Source organism: Pituophis catenifer, unplaced genomic scaffold (genome assembly GCF_029215685.1).
Source record: "Pituophis catenifer annectens isolate HBS135680 unplaced genomic scaffold, rPitCat1.0.hap2 SCAF_4, whole genome shotgun sequence".
In the NCBI taxonomy this organism is placed as follows: domain Eukaryota; kingdom Metazoa; phylum Chordata; class Lepidosauria; order Squamata; family Colubridae; genus Pituophis; species Pituophis catenifer.
This window is the reverse complement of record NW_027256884.1, coordinates 63,499,257-63,517,255: the sequence shown is the minus strand read 5'-3', so window position 1 is coordinate 63,517,255 and position 17,999 is coordinate 63,499,257. Positions and strand designations below refer to the sequence as shown.

Here is a 17,999-nt window from a genome sequence, read left to right as displayed (position 1 = left end):
AATTCCATGTCTACATTTCTGGGGTGGGGTGGGAATGGAGATTTTGCAATATCCTTCCCCTAGGAGTGGGGAGGGAATGTGGATTTTGCAGTATCCTTCCCCTGGAATGGGGTGGGAATGAAGATTTTGCAGTATCCTTCCCCTGCCACACCCACCAAGCCATACCCACCAAGCCATGCCCACAGAACTGGTAGTTAAAAAATTTGAAATTCACCACTGATAATTAGGATTGGTATGGGGCAGACAGTGGGAATCCTAACAGTTCCGGAATACTCAGTCTTTCACCTTAAAAACAAGTTTGGATTAGGTATTTAATATGCTTTACTCTTTAACCTATGTGCCAAACTGTCATAATGAAGAGTGTCGAGACTCTCCACTGCTCGACACAACAGGGATTAGGGAAGCGTTCACAGGACACCCAGACAACACCTGTTGGACGGATACCCCGAGCGAATATACAGTGACCTGCATCCGGATGGGCTGGATGGGTAGGTGGTGCACACAATGGTGGTGGTGGGTGATGGTGCCGGGTTAGGCGGCCAGTCACGTTGCGGCCGGATGAGGTACTTTCTTGCTGGAACCCCGCTGCCATGCTGAATGAGCCGGACTGACGTCAAAGCCTGCGCAGCGGCAGCAGAGCTGCCAAACCCGGAACAGCGGATGATTGGTGGGCTGGCCGGTGTGGCTATTTAAACGGTGTTGGGAGGAGGCTGGTCCCAACGCCAACTTTGTGTTATTTTACATTAGCATCAGCTTTGTTTGTGGCAGATCTGGCACTGGAATAAACCCACTTGCATCAAAGAAACCTTTTGGCTGCAGCATGTTATTCAGCATGCCCAGGTTTGTTGCGGAAGCTGAGAGAAAGTCGGCATTTTCCTCATTTACCTTTCTGGTTTGACTAGCTGTGAGCCGGTAGGATGGCAGAAGGCACGACAGCTGGTTCACCAGTGATGGAGGAGGCAGCCGAGGACACAGTAGTGGAGGTACCAGATGTCCAAAGGGCTGGCAAGTCCGTTGTGGTATGCCCCAAGGAGAAGAAACCCCGGGGGGGGGGTGTTTCTGAGGACCCAGATACATCTGTACTGAGTGAAACAAAGTCTTCCGCAGTTGATTGGTGGCACAGCTTCGCTCTTACCGGTCCTGTTACAACTAAACCATCAACCCCCCACACAGGCGATGTGACCTTTCAAGGCTGGAGAGAGAGAAGGTGGATGGAGGATGAGGAAGGGGAGTGGAGCTACTCCACAGGCCCTGGGACCACAACTTTAGATGTCCTGAGAGAGAAGTTTGGGGAACTTCATGGCAGCCTTGGGCAACAGGAGTGGAACCCTCAATTTGGGAATGGATCTGGGGGGATCCATAAATCCACTGAAAGGGGTAATGGGTCTGATGATCACGGTGGGGAGGATGGGGACAGAAATCTGACAAGGATGCAGGGGGATGAAGCAATGGGCATTAGTATAGTAAGTGGGAGGGGCAGATATGAGGCTGCAGGGGGCCATATTATGTTTCGGGAGTGCGCACTCATTGTTTACGAGCGATTGCCCACTCCAACCCCCAAAGCACTGCTTGTTTCCCAGGTTGTTCAGAGTCTCAGACCCTGGGTCTATGGCTGATGTTATGTAATGCCAGGTCAGTGGTAAATAAAGCCCCCCTCATTCATGATCTTATTTCAGAGGGGGGTGCTGACCTGGCAGGGATTACAGAGACCTGGTTAGGCCAGGAGGGAGGAGTTCCCCTTGTGGAAATGTGCCCGCCAGGTTTCCGTGCATTCCATCAGCCAAGGACTCAGGGAAGGGGTGGGGGAGTGGCAGCAATCATTAGAGAAAGTCTTTGCCCGAGGGAGGCCACTGTTCCTCAGATAGCCGGATGTGAGTCCCTCCTTGTGAAGTGGGGTCGGGGGATTCAGATGGGCCTACTGATTGTGTACCTGGCTCCCTGCCACGTAACAGCGGTCCTGCCTGAGCTGCTCAACATTATAGCCAGGGTGGCGATGGAAACCCCCAGACTTATTGTTATGGGGGATTTTAACCTGCCATCCGCTGGTGTGATGTCGGAGATGGCTCGGGAGTTCATGGCTTTCATGACAGCCATGGACCTGACCCAGGTAGTTCACTCTGGACTTGATTTTTGTCTCTGATCAGTGGCTGAATGATCTAAGAATAGGGGATATAGACATCAAGCCCTTGTCATAGTCTGATCATTCTCTCCTTCACATGGACTTTCAAGTCACTTCCACCCACCACAGGGAGACGGAACCAACCAAATGGTTCCGTCCCAGGCGCCTGATGGACCCCGAAAGGTTCCTGATGGAGCTTGGGCCATTTCCTGAGACTCTGGCTCACGACTCGACTGAGGACCTGGTGGTCGCCTGGGACAGGGCGGCTACTGCGGCTTTGGACCGCGTCGTGCCTTTGTGGCCTCTGACCCGATGCCGATCTTGTCTAGTTCCTTGGTTTTCCGAGGAGCTGAGAGAGATGAAGCGTTGGAAAAGACGCCTGGAGAGCGATTGGAGGACAAGCCGATCTGAATCTGACCGAACACAGGTGAGATCTTATATTAAGACCTACCTAGTGGCGATAATAGCGGCGAAATCTAGCTACTTCTCCACTCTTATTGCATCTGCAGAGAACCGCCCAGCCGCACTGTTTAGGGTGACCCGCTCCCTACTTCAGGTGGGGGTACAGGAAGATCCCTTAAAGGGTCAAGCTGAGGATTTTGTACAATTCCTGCATGATAAAGTCGCTCAGATTCAGGAAGGCCTGGACTCCGATTGGGTAGATCCAGGGGAGGAGACAGGGGCAGGACTTGAGAGCATTATCTGGGAAGAGTTTGACTTTGTGACTCCGGAGGACGTGGACAGGATTCTGGGCAAGCTTAACGCTGCCACATGTTTATTGGACCCGTGTCCCTCCTGGTTGGTACTGGCCTCCCGGGAGGTTACATGAGGCTGGCTCCAGGGGATTATAAATGCTTCTCTGAGTGAGGGTGTCTTTCCCGCAGCCTTGAAAGAGGCGGTTGTGAAGCCCCTCCTCAAGAAGCCTTCCCTGGACCTGGCTATATTATCAAATTATCGTCCAGTCTCCAATCTTCACTTTGTTGCAAAGGTTGTTGAGAGTGTGGTGGCGCGACAACTACCCCGATACCTGGATGAAGTTGTCTATCTGGATCCGTTCCAGTCGGGCTTCAGGTCACGATACAGCATGGAAACGGCATTGGTCGCGTTGGTGGATGATCTCTGGAGGGCTCGGGACAGAGGTTGCTCCTCTATCCTGGTCCTATTAGATCTCTCAGTGGCTTTTGATACCATCGACCATGGTATTTTACTGCACCGGCTGGAGGGGTTAGGAATAAGGGGCACCGTGCTTCGGTGGTTCTCCTCCTTCCTCTCTGACCGTTCGCAGTTTGTGTTGGCAGGGGGGCAGAGGTCGACCTCGAGGCACCTTATTTGTGGGGTGCCGCAAGGGTCAGTCCTCTCACCCCTTCTGTTCAACATTTATGTAAAACCGCTAGGCGAGATTATATGTGGTTTCGGGGTGAGTGTTCATCAGTATGCTGATGACACACAGCTATACATCTCCACCCCAGACCACCCCAATGATGCCCTTGCTGTGATGTCCCGTTGTCTGGAGGCCGTGTGGATCTGGATGGGGAAAAACAAGCTCAGACTCAACCCCTCCAAGACTGAGTGGCTGTGGTTTCCAGCGTCCCGGTATAGTCAGCTGGTACCATCACTGACAATTGGGGATGAGATCTTGCTCCCCACAGAGAGGGCCCGCAACTTGGGTGTCCTCCTGGATTCACGGCTATCTTTAGAAGATCATTTGACGGCTGTGGCCAGGGGTGCCTTTTATCAGGTTCGCCTGATCTGCCAGTTGCGTCCCTTTCTGGATTGGGACGCCTTGCACATGGTCACTCATGCCCTAGTTACCTCCCGTATGGACTACTGTAATGCTCTCTACATGGGGCTCCCCTTGAAAAGCACCCGGAGGCTCCAACTGGTCCAGAATGTAGCCGCGCGGGTGATTATGGGTGCAGCTCGTTACGCCCATGTAACACCTCTCCTACGCGAGCTGCACTGGCTCCCGGTGGTCTTCCGGGTGCGATTCAAGGTGTTAGTTATCACCTTTAAAGCACTCCATGGCTTAGGACCTGGATACCTATGAGACCGTCTTTTGCCACCAATAGCCTCCCACCGACCAGTTCGTTTTCACAGGGAGGGACTACTCAGGGTACCGTCAGTCAAATTATGTTGACTGGCGACTCCCAGGGGGAGGGCCTTCTCTGTGAGGGCTCCAATCCTTTGGAATGAACTGCCCCCGGAGATATGGAATATCCCTGATCTCCGTGCTTTCCACTGTGCCCTCAAGACCCTGATGTTCCAACAGGCGGGGCTAAACATATGAACATGTGAATGATTTTTAAATGTTATCTAATTATGGGTTTTTATTTAATTGACCAAACTAAGTAATAAGTTTAATTAGCAATTTTATGATGTTTGTGTGTCTATATTTTTCTTGACTGTACACCGCCTTGAGTCCTACAGGAGAAAGGCGGTATAGAAATATAATAAATAAATAAATAAATAAATAAATAAATAAATAAATAAATAAATAAACTTCCTGGCAGGGAGGAGGGGTGGGAATACAAGGCAGTACAGACACCTGTTTCCACCTAGCAAGACCCAAATTGCTATGGATAAGGGGTTTGGTAGGTCCAGAGTGACAGACCATCAACTGACTGGACCTACCACCTCCTCCTTGGGGGAAGTTCTGCGTGGGCCAGACCAGGAGACACAGAGAATGCAAGGAGCCCATGACCTGGGCCAAGCAGGACCACGGAAACAGGGCAGTACTTGTAGGATAGAGGGGAGGGACTCTCAGGAGGCCAGACCAGCTGGCCAGGCACCTGTATGGGCGCCGGGTTTGTGGCCACAACAGCAGTTCTGGGGACCTCCACCCATACATTTGATGGGAGTGCTGACAGAGTGTCGTTTTTAAGTCAGATAATTAGCCATATGGACTTGTACGGATGCCTCTACCCCTCGCAATGGGCCATGGTGGTTGCTATTACCACAGTCTTACAAAGGGAGGCAGTGGACTGGGTTGCTTACATCCATAGTGATCATGCAAAAGAGCTAGCGAATGTTGGGTTGTTCCTGGATGCCCTGAGGGGACAATTCGAAGACAACTTCAGAACTCAATTCAAGCAGAAGGGGAGCTTGTAGCTCTGAAGCAAAGCGGACGGCCTGCCAGGGACTACATGAAGGAGTTCCGTACCCTCACTGGTCGACTCAGAGCGTGGCCAGAATGTCTCTTAGTACATCAATTCCTAGTGGGTTTGGACAAGGAATTGAGACAAGCTTGTGTTTATCGGGGTTTACCACCCAGGCTGTCAGAATGGTTTAGAGCAGCTGTGGAACTAGATGTAGGATTGCAAGAATTCCAACCACAAGGAGTGGGGAGCTCTAACCAACCACCACGGGCCGCAGACAAACAACCCGGGCCTCGGGGACTTGGCTCGGACGGTCCCTTTCCAAGTCGTCCTACTGTTTCCTTAGGGAGAGGAACATTTCGCTGTTTCCGATGCAACCAACTGGGGCATTGGGCAGCCGAGTGTCCCATGCCTCCTGTACAACCGTCGCCCTCCCGGGCTCCGGTAATGGGGGGGGGGAAATCCGGGAGCAGGCTCGATCCACCTCGGAACGGTCTAGGACGGCCACACAGACTCCAACCAGCGACTCCCGTTCAACAGCGCAGGACGTGAGGAGTCCCCTTGGGGGGGGGGAAGTTTGCCACCGGTGGTCTCGGATGACAGTGATGACAGTGAGCTGAACGACACCATGGTAAGTGACCCAATACATCCATTCGTCATACCGGTGATGTTAAGGAATATACGCACATCCGTTACGGTTCACCAGGGAGCTTTGATCGATTCAGGGTGCACCCGTTGTCTGATCCGTAGAGCAGTGGCCGATAGCCTAGGCCTTCATACCGTAAAGTTACGGACTCCAATATGGTTCGAACAAATGGATGGCTCTATGCTTGTAGGGGCACCAGCAACGCAGGTGACTGACCTCGTTAGACTAGATATAGGAGAGCAAAGGGAAAACATTTGATTTATAGTCGTTGAGCATATGGTCGAACCTATTATATTGGGCCTAGCATGGTTGGATAAATGGAAGCCAACCATTTGGTGGGAGGGGGGGTTCCAGAGATTACGTCTGGTCATTGGACCAGACCCGGAACCAGAGGACCAACAACGGAAAGAACAAGTCCAAGATATGGTAGAAGGCATACAGCGATTCCAGCAGGCAGGGTTCCCAGAGATATGTAGGGATCTAGAGGCTGTTTTTGACGAGGAGGAATGTGAGATGTTACTTCCCCATAGAGCAACCGACTGTGCTATAGAGTTGATACCCAGAGCTAAATTACCAAAACCACACATGTACGCCATGACCCAAAAGGAATTAGTCGAACTTCGGAGATATATTTATAAGAACTTGGCCAGGGGCTTTATTCAGCCCAGTAGGTCACGTATGGCGGCGCCCGTGTTGTTCCGGGAGAAGAAGGATGGAGGCTTGTGTCTCTGTGTGGATTTTCACGACTTGAATGCTGTGTGTGTTGAACACCTACACCCTCTGCCACTGATTAAGGACCTCTTAGCCACGTTGTCTACTGGGAATGTGTTCATGAAACTGGATCTGAGAGAGGCCTATTATAGGATATGCATAAAATCAGGTGATGAGTGAAAGATGACCTTTAACTGTCCTTTAGGTAGCTACAAATTCTGGGTAATGCCATTCGGGCTACAGGGTGCTCCGGCCGAGTTCATGCAGGTGATAAATGAGGTCCTGCATGAACACCTCTACCCAGGAATCCTTGTATACCTGGATGTCATTTTAATATACACCAAGACACTGGAAGAGCATACACAATTAGTACGGCGGCTATTGACCAAGTTACTACAAGCAAAGTTCTTCGTAAAGCTCTCGAAATGCGAATTCCACCGTTCGAGGTTGGATTACCTGGGGTATCGCATTTCAGGGGATGGGGTGGAAATGGACCCAAAGAAAGTGAGCGCAGTACTGGAATGGCAAACACCGGGGACAAGGAAACAATTGCAGTTTCCTTGGCTTTGCAAACTTCTATAGGCAATTTATTCCAGCCTTTGCTCAAGTAGCCCTACCCTTAACTGACCTTCTGCATATCAAATATACTGGTGTTAAGGCAAAGCCAGGACAAGTATTGGCATGGGCACCTGAGTGCCAAAGAGTGTTTGAAAACCTGAAAAGCCTCTTCTCCCAAGAGCCGATACTCAAACATCCAGACCCTGCTTTAAAGTTCATAGTGCAGGCAGATGCTAGCGATGTAGCCATGGGAGCTGTCTTATTACAGAAAACCAAAGAGGGGAACTTGCATCCTTGTACTTATACGTCACGCAAATTGATGCCCAGGGAAAGGGGTTGGGCCATTTGGGAAAAGGAGGCATTCGCAGTAAGATGGGCACTGCTCATGTGGCGACATATACTAGAAGGTATTGGTGATAGATTCGAAGTGTGGATGGATCATAAAAACTTGGAGGCTCTCCAAACCCCCAGAAAATTGTCGCCAAAACAGGTACGCTGAGCGCAATACTTCCAAAGATTCAATTTTGACTTGAAATATGTGCCAGGGGGGAAGAAATTTTTGGCTGATGCTTATCACAAATGCCTCAATATAACAGCAAGAGGGATGAGATTATACAGGCAATGATACTGGAAAGTCAACGGGTGGGTAGGTCACACACCCCAGAACTCAAACCCTCATGGCATGAAGAAATGCATCATGGGTTGAGCAAGGATTCTTGGCTTGCTGAGCATAAATCGACCATGACTCACTGAGACGGTCTTGCGGGGATGGGAACCAGGATGTATATACCTCGATCATTACGGTCTTTGGTATTACAAAGATGCCATGATGCAAAAGCACTGGTCACTTTGGTTTCCTCAAGATTTTGCACCTTACGAGATGCCAATTCTGGTGACCTAAGATGCATAGCGACATTGAACAATATGTTCATCTTTTAATGTCATTTGCTGGGGGTTTTCTAGTCTCATATCTGTATCCTGCATCAGATTCCTTGTCATATCTTCCTGAATACATTGAAACATCAATAATATTTCTTTATAAACTGTATTTGTCTTCCCCTGTTGAAACATTTTGTAGTACTTTAATAGGCAGAAATATTCCACCAAGCACCAATATCCCAATTGCCCAGAAACACCAAAAATGCCAATATTAGTGAAGTTTACTCAGTCTCAGAACTGTTCCTCAAAATCCCTTACATTTATAGTCCTTAAAGTTTTCCAATTTGCTCCCTCTAAATTATCCAAATTTTTAAGTCTTATTTAATTTTTCTTCTTTCTTGTTCCACCTTGTAAGGTGTTCTATCAAATAGTATTAATAATCCAAATTGACCCACCAATTCTCCCCAAATCTTTTTAATTCACAGAATCCAGTGTTCAGTTTCAAGGATGTTTCTTATTAATTATAGTCCACCTTGCCTTAAAAATCTTCAAAAGGCTCACTAAATACTTCCAAGCAGCTAAAATGCTAGTAGATATAGAACCAAAATAAAGAGGTCTTCCAGGTGTTGTTTGCCTTTCACTATTTCCTTTCTTCTCCTCTTCATTTTTCTTCTGTTCCTTCTGTTATCTTCTTTCACCAGAAGGTGGCACCCTAGCTCTATGTTCCAGCCTCAAACAGAGCAAAGATAGAACAGCTGACTGTCAAACCACTTGAGTAGAAAGAGGGAAAAAAACTCAATTCCTTTTTCTTTATACAATTTCTTCCAGTAATCAGACAATATTATCTGCAAATTATGTCACTTTTCAGACTACTACAAGTTCCAGTCCAGGCTTTCTATATTTTAAATCTTCATAGTCTTCCATTAAAGGTTTGTTTCACTTCTGGGTCTGAAATCTTTCTATGTTAAATCGCTGCTTTCTTCGCGTTTCGAAGAGTCCTTTTTTTAAAAAAAAAAAAAGAAAATTCTTTTATTTGGGTTAAAATATCTAATATAGAAGTTGAAAGTTATCTCACCCAGTTCCAATCCTTTGTCCATATTGCTTCAGCTCATAATCTTCTTGTCCCGTTTGTCACATCTTCGGTCTTGCCAAAATGACCGTCGTCTCTGCTGCCAATCTGGAGGGTTTCTGTGGATCAAACGAAAAAATTGCTGTTTCCTCACAATTTATAAAGTGTCCCTCCTTTCTTCACCAGCCCTTCAGGGTGGCTTTGGCCCCGTAGGGTCTTCTGGCAAGCAAGTATCGGCTGGGTTTCACGAAGCTCCATGGAACTCCGCTATCTGCTATCTGTCCGCTGCAACGCCAACCAGTCAATCCTAGACTTTTTTCTCTGTGTTGATTGGAGAGAGATATGACCACTAATAATAAATAAATAATGATGGCTTATCCATGCACAGTTGCACTTGTCATACCTAATATCCTGCATTTTAGAAAGATAGCATTGTGAAAGTCATTTTGAAATTATTTATGTAAATTTGATATTGGTCTTTGTATCATCTTCATCCAATGAGTATTATGAACTGAAAAAGTTATAGTATTAATAAATTTGTACAGTAGAGCCTATTCACAGAAATTAAGTGATTAAATGAGCAAGTAATTAAATGAGAAATTTAAAAAATGAATCTGTAAAAACTATGTGGAATGTTTATCTTGTAAAACCTAAAAAATAAAAGACAACAGATAAAAAACAATGTTAGTCCAGTCTTCCATTTTTTGGTTTTAGGGAAGGTTATTTTTTATAGAATAGAATGAGCTGGAAGGGACCTTGGAGGTCTTCTAGTCCAGTCCCCTGCTCAAGCAGAAGAACTTATACCATTTCAGATAAGTGACTATCTAGATTCTAGACTCTTCTTAAAAACATCCAGTGATGGAGCGCTCACAATTTCTGGAGGCAAGCTGTTCCACTGGTTAATTGTTAGGAAGTCATTCCTTAATTCCAGGTTGCTTCTCTTTTTGATTAGTTTCCAGCCATTGTTTCTTGTCCTGCCCTCTGGTGCTTTAGAGAATAATTTGACCCCCTCTTCTTTGTGGCAGCTCCTCAAATACTGGACTACTGCTATCATGTAACCCCTAATTATTCTTTTCTTTAGACTAGCCAAACCCAAATCCTGCAGCCGTTCTTCAAAAGATGGTTGTTTCGCAGCTTCAGAGGGGTTTTAGATGAAATGGATTATCTGGACCCCTTTCAGTCAGGATTCAAGCCTGGTTATGGGACAGAAATAGCATTGGGCATACTTGTGGATGATCTCTGATAAGAGCAAGGTGGATGTAGTGCAACCATCCTTGCTCTTCTGATTTCTCAAGAGCCTTCAATACTATTGACTATGGTAACCTTTTGGACCAACTGTGCAGTTCAGTTTCAAGAACTGGCCATAAGTGTCCATATTCAGTGCCATTACAATTTCAAATGGTCACTGAATGAATGATCATTAATCATGGATTACCTATAAACCTCTCCTCCTATTCGCTTATGGTATCTCAGTTATCACATCATCTAAAATAGATAGATTAGTCTCTCTGTTTATGTAAATAATAATAAATAAAGTGCATACTCCTAATTAAAATTATATATATATAATTTTATATAATATATAAACATATATAACACAGAGAGAGAGAGACACTATACTACTATATATATAGTAAAAAAAATACAATGTTGCTATATTGTATGACTGACTTATAGTTTTATCTTACAAATGAATTTCTGATATTTTAAAGGTATCCAAAGATCTGCCTGAGAAAGAGAAAGAAATTGAATTTATGTTAAATAACTTGAATCAATTTGAACAGCACTTAAATCAGCTAAGATTGTGGCTTACTCCCATCAAGGATCAATTGGTACTATACAATCAAGTGGATCAACCTGGAACTTTTGACATTAAGGTAATGTTTAATTTGAATGTTTTTCTAAATATTTATCTATACATTGTAAAATCCATTTAAAAATCAATTATTTTCTTTATTAAAAAGTAGTACGAGACACAATGATGAAGTCATAAATAGTTGCTTAGTTATTTAAATGTTATGTAATTATCCATTTGTATTATTTGGTTATTTCATTTTTAAATATACATTTTAACCATGTTCCACTTCTATTAAGTATAACTACATACAGAAATTGGATTCACCTTATTTCACCTTATCCCAGTTAGGCTAACCCACAAGTACATATGGTAATACTTTTTAAAAGTATTAAAAGTATCCGTATATCCAATATAATGTTCAGATTTTTAAGTTAAATATCATGAAAAATGGATAATCTGTGAATTAGCCACAGATAAACCAATTGTGGACTCACTGGAGAAACGCCTAATGCTGGGAACAATTGAGGGCAAAAGAAGAAGGGGATGACAGAGAATGAAGTGGCTGGATGGAGTCACTGACGCAGTCAACGTGAGCTTAAATGGACTCCGGGGGATGGTAAAGGACAGGAAGGCCTGGAGGAACATTATCCATGGGATCATGATGGATTGGACATGACTTCACACTAACAACAACGACAACAACTAATTGTGAAACTTAAAACCAGGGGTAGTATTCACTTACCTTTGCTACCGGTTCACAAAAGTCAGGACACGCGTGTGCGCAGGGCCTTCCATGCATGCACAGACTGTCAAAAATGGGACATGATGACAGCAGGGTGGGTGGGCAGAGCCTCCCGCAGCTGATATGAAAATGTAGAGGGTGAATTAATCTGCAGGTGGCACATTTCACATGATATTTTGATTAAAAAATTGATGGGCTTATTCACGGATGGGTTTATATGTGGGTATATATGGTATATATACAAGAATATATACAAACTCTTTTTTTTTTTTGCATATAACTTTAATTATTTAACTCTTCTCAAATTTATTTCCCTTGATGTTTGCCATTATACTTTTGTCTTTTTTTAGGCTGAAGGGCTCATTTTTTAAATTCCAACATAAAAAGTAAAATTTCCTCAAAAATTTGTAAACTTTATCTTTCTTGTCATGTAAAGCATCTTGCAGTGAAGTCTTGTCAGGCTCTTAGCAAATAAGCTTACTGCAGCTGATTGCCGCATTTGCATGTGTCATTTGTTTTTATTTTTTCTCTTTAAACATTTTATTAGATTATAGAATAAAATACAAAAATACAACAAGCAAATAGGAAGACACGGGGGGGGGAGAAAGGGAAAGACAAGGGAGGGAGGGAGAAAAGAAAAAAAAAAGTGTTAACTTCTGACTCCCTCTGTTGCAGTAGAACAGGGGTCGGCACCTGCGACTCCAGAGCCACAAGCGGCGCTTTGAGCCCTCTGCTGTGGCTCCCTGTCCCAGAAGTGCAGGAGCGAAGCTGCCCTGTACCTGCCTTCGCACCACATTTGCACATAAGGCAGCCTTCGCTTCCTGCCATTTCAGACTGGAGTCCAAAAAATAAATAAGAGGGGCAGGGCCAACCAGTGATGGGACAGGATTGGAAACTCCTCACTTTGAAATGGCAAAGTGCTGCCGGGGTGGGTGATGACATGGCAAGGTGATGGCCAGAACATTAGTGCAGGAGAAAAGCTGCATCCTATTAAGACCCTCCTAAGTGAGTGGCCGCCCACCCCGCGCACGCCTTTGCTGCGCTTTGGTGCTCACTTGAGGAGGGTCTTCCTGCACGTGCGAACGCTCCTGGCTCATCCTCAGCTGGCCAGGGAGTTACGAGGGGGGGAAGGAGGAGGACAGTCGCCTGAAGGGAGGGGAAGAGAGAGACACATACACACGCACACATACAGAGAGAGAGAGAGACATAGAGTGAGACACACAGAGTGATACACAGAGAGGGAGGAGAGAGAGGGGAAGATAGGGAGAGGGACAAACACAGAAATACAGAAAGGAGGGAGAGAGGGGGAGATAGGGAGAGAGAGAGAGACGTAGAAAATAGTTTTGTGGCTGGGTAGGTGTGGTTAGATGGTCATGTGACTGGGTGGGAGTGAGGGACATCGAGTTGGCCATGCCCACCCAGGTTTTATGGTTCCTGGTGTGGTTTTTTTCTGTAGGAAACAGGTTGAAGTGGCTCTTTGAGTGTTTAAAATTGCCGACCCCTGCAGTAGAATAAAGCATTAATATCAGACCTCAATGTTTTACTTTTCCATAATAATATAAATTAGCCATTTCTATAAAAACAAATCAATCTAATCAGTAAAACCCAAAATCAAAAGTTTCATTTTTTTCCATCTTAAGCACAAAGTCCAAAAACGGTCTCCATGTAGCAATAAAAGTACTTATTTTCTTTTCTTTGACCAAAACAGTCAACTTAGCCATTTCTGCCAACTCCATCAACTTCTGTAGCCATTTGTCCATGGTGGGAATTGAAATATCCTTCCAGTTTTGTGCGTACAGTAGTCTTGCTGCTGTCAACATATATAAGATCGAAGTTACAATTTTTTCCCCAGTCTTTTTCCATTAAACCCCAAAGAATATCTCTATTCAACACTTCTAACACCAAGATGAACAGCAGAAGGGACAAGGGGCATCCTTGTCTTTTATTGCAAAAGTTTTACAATTACATTTTCCCCCCATTTCCCCCCCCCATCCCAGCCCCCACGCCCCACCCTAACCCCCCCAAACCCCCCTAACCCTCCCCCCCTGACTTCCACAAAATATAATCCCATCAAAATCCCCTTTTTATAAAACTTAAACCCCTCAGACCCCTTAAAAAAAATTTTATCTTCACAGTTTTCATACATTTCTATTTTTATATAATACTTTCAATGAAAAACTATTTGGTACTTTCTAACTTGATATTTGTTCTGCACATAATCTATCCATTTTTTCCATTCCCATTCATAAGTCTCTTGTGAGCGATCTTTTAAATATGCTGAAATCTTCGCCATCTCGGCAAAACTGGCCATCTTCAAAGTCCATTCTTCGATAGTGGGTAAAGCTTCATTTTTCCAATATTTACCTATCAATAATCTCGCTGCAGTTATCATGTACAATATCAACTTAATTTCATCCTGTGTAAAACCCTTTACTATACCCAATAAAAACAATTGTGGAGAAAATGGAATTTTTTTCTTCAAAATATTCTGCATAACCCACCATATTTTTATCCAAAAAGCCTTAACTTTCTTACAATTCCACCAAACATGATAATATGTAGCGTCTAAACAATCACATCTCCAACATTTTGGCTGAACATTAGGATACATACAGGATAATTTCTTGGGATCTAAATGCCATCTGTAAAACATCTTATAAAAATTTTTCCTCAAATTCTGCGATTGCGTAAATTTAACATTCTGAACCCATATTTTCTCCCATGTTTCCAACATTACTGGTTCTGCAAAATTCTGTGCCCATTTAATCATGCAATCTTTAACCAATTCAGTTTCTGAGTCCCTTTCTAACAAAACATTATATAGCCTTTTGATATGCATTGGACCTTTCTCTTTTATATGTCTAACCAACTCTTCCTCATGCAACATAATACCAGTTTTTTGGTCCTCTTTCCATCTCAGTTGAAGTTGATTGTATTGTAACCAGGTTAAATTAATCCCTTCGCCCAACAGTGTCTCTAATGTCTTCAGTTGCCATCTGCCCACATCTGTAAAAAGAACCTCTTTATATAAACCCCCCCCCCGAGTGACATTATATTTGTATTCCAAATAATATGACCAAGATCCAGCCACAACGGTATTTTATAATCCCATTTGATTCGGTGCTTCTTCCATACTCTCATCAGAGAATCTCTAAGTATATGACTTTTAAATACTTTATCCACTTTGTTTTCATAAAACAAGTAAGCGTGCCAACCAAATTCAAGATCAAAACTTTCTATATTCAATATTCCAGTCTTTTTCCTTCCAAACCAATCGCTTGCTTGAGTCAAAGCTGCTGCTTCATAATATAACTGTAGGTTTGGAAGTTTGAGACCTCCCCTTTCCGGAACATCTTGCATAATTTTCAATTTCACTCTCGGTTTTTTCTCGTTCCAGACAAACTTATTCACTCCAGTTTGCCACTCTTTCAGTTGTTTTTCACTTTTAAGCACCGGAATCATTTGGAACAAAAAAAGAAATCTTGGCAAAATGTTCATCTTCACTGCTGCTATTCTTCCAAGTAAAGAAAGCTGCAGTTTTTTCCATGTCTCCATATCTTTTTGTACCTCTCGCCACAACACCTCATAAGGGGCATCCTTGTCTTTTGCCCTTTTGAATTTCACATGAGTTAGTTAAATCATCATTAATGACAATATTTGTTTTCTATGACTTGTAAACCACTTTGACTCCTTGAATTAAAGTTCTCTCCAAAGTCCATTTCTTCCAGCGCTTTAAACATAAAAACCCAATTTAAATTGTCAAAGGCACTCTCTGCATCTAAAAATATTAAGGCTGCCTGTTTCTCATTATGATATTGTAAATATTCAATAATATTCAAAACAGTCCTCACATTATCTCTTAGCTGTCTTTTTGGCAGAAAGCCCGATTGGTCTTCATGTATGTATACAATATATATAATATGTATATAATGTGTATATGTATATGTATATATGTATATGTATGTATGTGTATGTATATGTATATATGTATATAAGATCTTTAGTGTTTCTGCCAAAACTGCAGCAAAGAGTTTGTAGTCCTTATTTAATAATGAAATTGGTCTATAATTAAGGTGACCAGATTTTAACATTGGTAAAGAGGGACATTGTGGGCGTGGCTTATTTTGTGGGCGTGGCTAGCTGGTCATGTGACTGGGTGGGCGTGGCTAGCTGGTCATGTGACCGGGTGGCCATGGCTATGTGTATAGGGTAAGGTGAACAGATTTTAACATTGGTAAGAGGGACACCATTGTGGGCGTGGCTTATTGTGTGGGCATGGCTTGGAGGCCATGTGACTGGGTGGGCGTGGCTAGCTGGTCATGTGACCGGGTGGCCATGGCTATGTGTATAGGGACTACTCAGAGGGCTGGAAAGTCATTTCTGACAGGTCCTCACACTTTTGACTGGTCCTCACACTTATGACCATCCTCACATTTATGCCCGTGCAGCATTCTTAACAACCATGTCACTCATTTCACAACTGCTTCTCTTCACCATGGTGATAAGATAGGGAAAAAAACGTAAAATGTGAGGACAGTCGTAAGTTCGAGGATTGGTCAAAAGTGCGAGGACCAGTCAAAAATAACTTTTTCAGCCCCCTGAGTAGTCCATATGCACAAAAGGACTAACCAGAGAGCTGAAAAAAGTCATTTCTGACAGGTCCTCACACTTTTGACTGGTCCTCACACTTATGACCATCCTCACATTTATGCCCATGCAGCATTCTTAACAACCATGTCACTCATTTCACAACTGCTTCTCTTCACCATGATGACAAGATAGGGCAAAAATGTAAAATGTGAGGACAGTCGTAAGTTCGAGGACTGGTCAAAAGTGCGAGGACCAGTCAAAAATAACTTTTACAGCCCTCTGAGTAGTCCATATGCACAAAAGGATTAACCAGAGGGCTGAAAAAAGTCATTTCTGACAGGTCCTCGCACTTTTGACTGGTCCTCACACTTATGACCATCCTCACATTTATGCCCGTGCAGCATTCTTAACAACCATGTCACTCATTTCACAACTGCTTCTCTTCACCATGGTGATAAGATAGGGAAAAAAACGTAAAATGTGAGGACAGTCGTAAGTTCGAGGACTGGTCAAAAGTGCGAGGACCAGTCAAAAATAACTTTTTCAGCCCTCTGAGTAGTCCATATGCACAAAAGGACTAACCAGAGAGCTGAAAAAAGTCATTTCTGACAGGTCCTCGCACTTTTGACTGGTCCTCACACTTATGACCATCCTCACATTTATGCCCATGCAGCATTCTTAACAACCATGTCACTCATTTCACAACTGCTTCTTTTCACCATGATGACAAGATAGGGCAAAAATGTAAAATGTGAGGACAGTCATAAGTTCGAGGACTGGTCAAAAGTGTGAGGACCAGTCAAAAATAACTTTTTCAGCCCTCTGAGTAGTCCATATGCATTAAAGGATTACAGCAATAGAGAGGGATGAAGGAATGGAAATTAGAGTAGGAGTGAGGGTAAGAGAGGGAGGAAGAGAGGAGGAGAAGGAGAAAGAAAGAGGAAGTAGGGAGGAGAAAAAGAGGGTGGGGGGAAGAGAAAGTAAGAAGGAAAGAAAAGAGAGAGGTGGTAGGTTTGAGGAGAAAGATTGCTGTACAATAAAAAAGATGAAAGGGAAGAAAGCCAACCCCAAGCAAATATAAAGATATTAAGATAAAGAATGAATTGTTAAACTTTAAAGAATAAAAGAGAACAAATATGAATAAATAGCAATAATTAGAAACACACATACAAACATACAATGTATTTTCTTTGAACAGAATATTTGGCTGGTTCACAAATTTAAACAGCGGTTAGTCATTTCAATTAAATTTACAATTTCTATATTTCCTTTTTGCCATATTTATTCCTCATCTATTTTTTAAAAAAACCAATATTACCCTTCATCCTCATCTCTAATCTTAATCAAATTCAATTTTTCCCTTCTATTCTATATTATACCCCTTCCCATTGTCATCTATTTTTATATCCATCCTCACATTGTTTAATTATGTAATTATGTAATACAGTTGTTTAATACAAATTCAACATTTTAATATAAATCAATTAGTTATAAAACTATCTTTTTTGTATATTAATCAATATGAACATGAATATTCCAATTATTTCCATGCAATCCAATTTCTTACAAATCAATTAATTATATTTACCAATAATAATAAACCAAATAATTTCTCCCATATATTCCTCCGAACCACAACTTAACCATTTCTGCTTTCAACACAATATACAATTAATAGTATCTCAATTATTACAATTCCCTAGTTAAATACAGCTTTTTTTCCTTTGTGTTTTAAAATCTTGAACTCTCCTCCTAAATTTCCCATGTTTGCAGTTTTTCACCTACCTTTTTT

General features: G+C 43.3%; 1 protein-coding gene across 9 annotated transcripts in view; it reads left to right on the top strand.

Moving 5' to 3' along the window:
• The window catches only part of DMD (dystrophin), a 2,096,968-nt gene that overhangs the window by 1,302,184 nt on the left and 776,785 nt on the right, over positions 1-17,999 (top strand). For all 9 annotated transcript variants that reach the window (XM_070944209.1, XM_070944203.1, XM_070944204.1 and 6 more), the window contains one exon: positions 10,790-10,954. In XM_070944209.1, the coding sequence (XP_070800310.1) occupies positions 10,790-10,954 (165 nt within the window). The remainder of the gene's footprint in view (positions 1-10,789; positions 10,955-17,999) is intronic.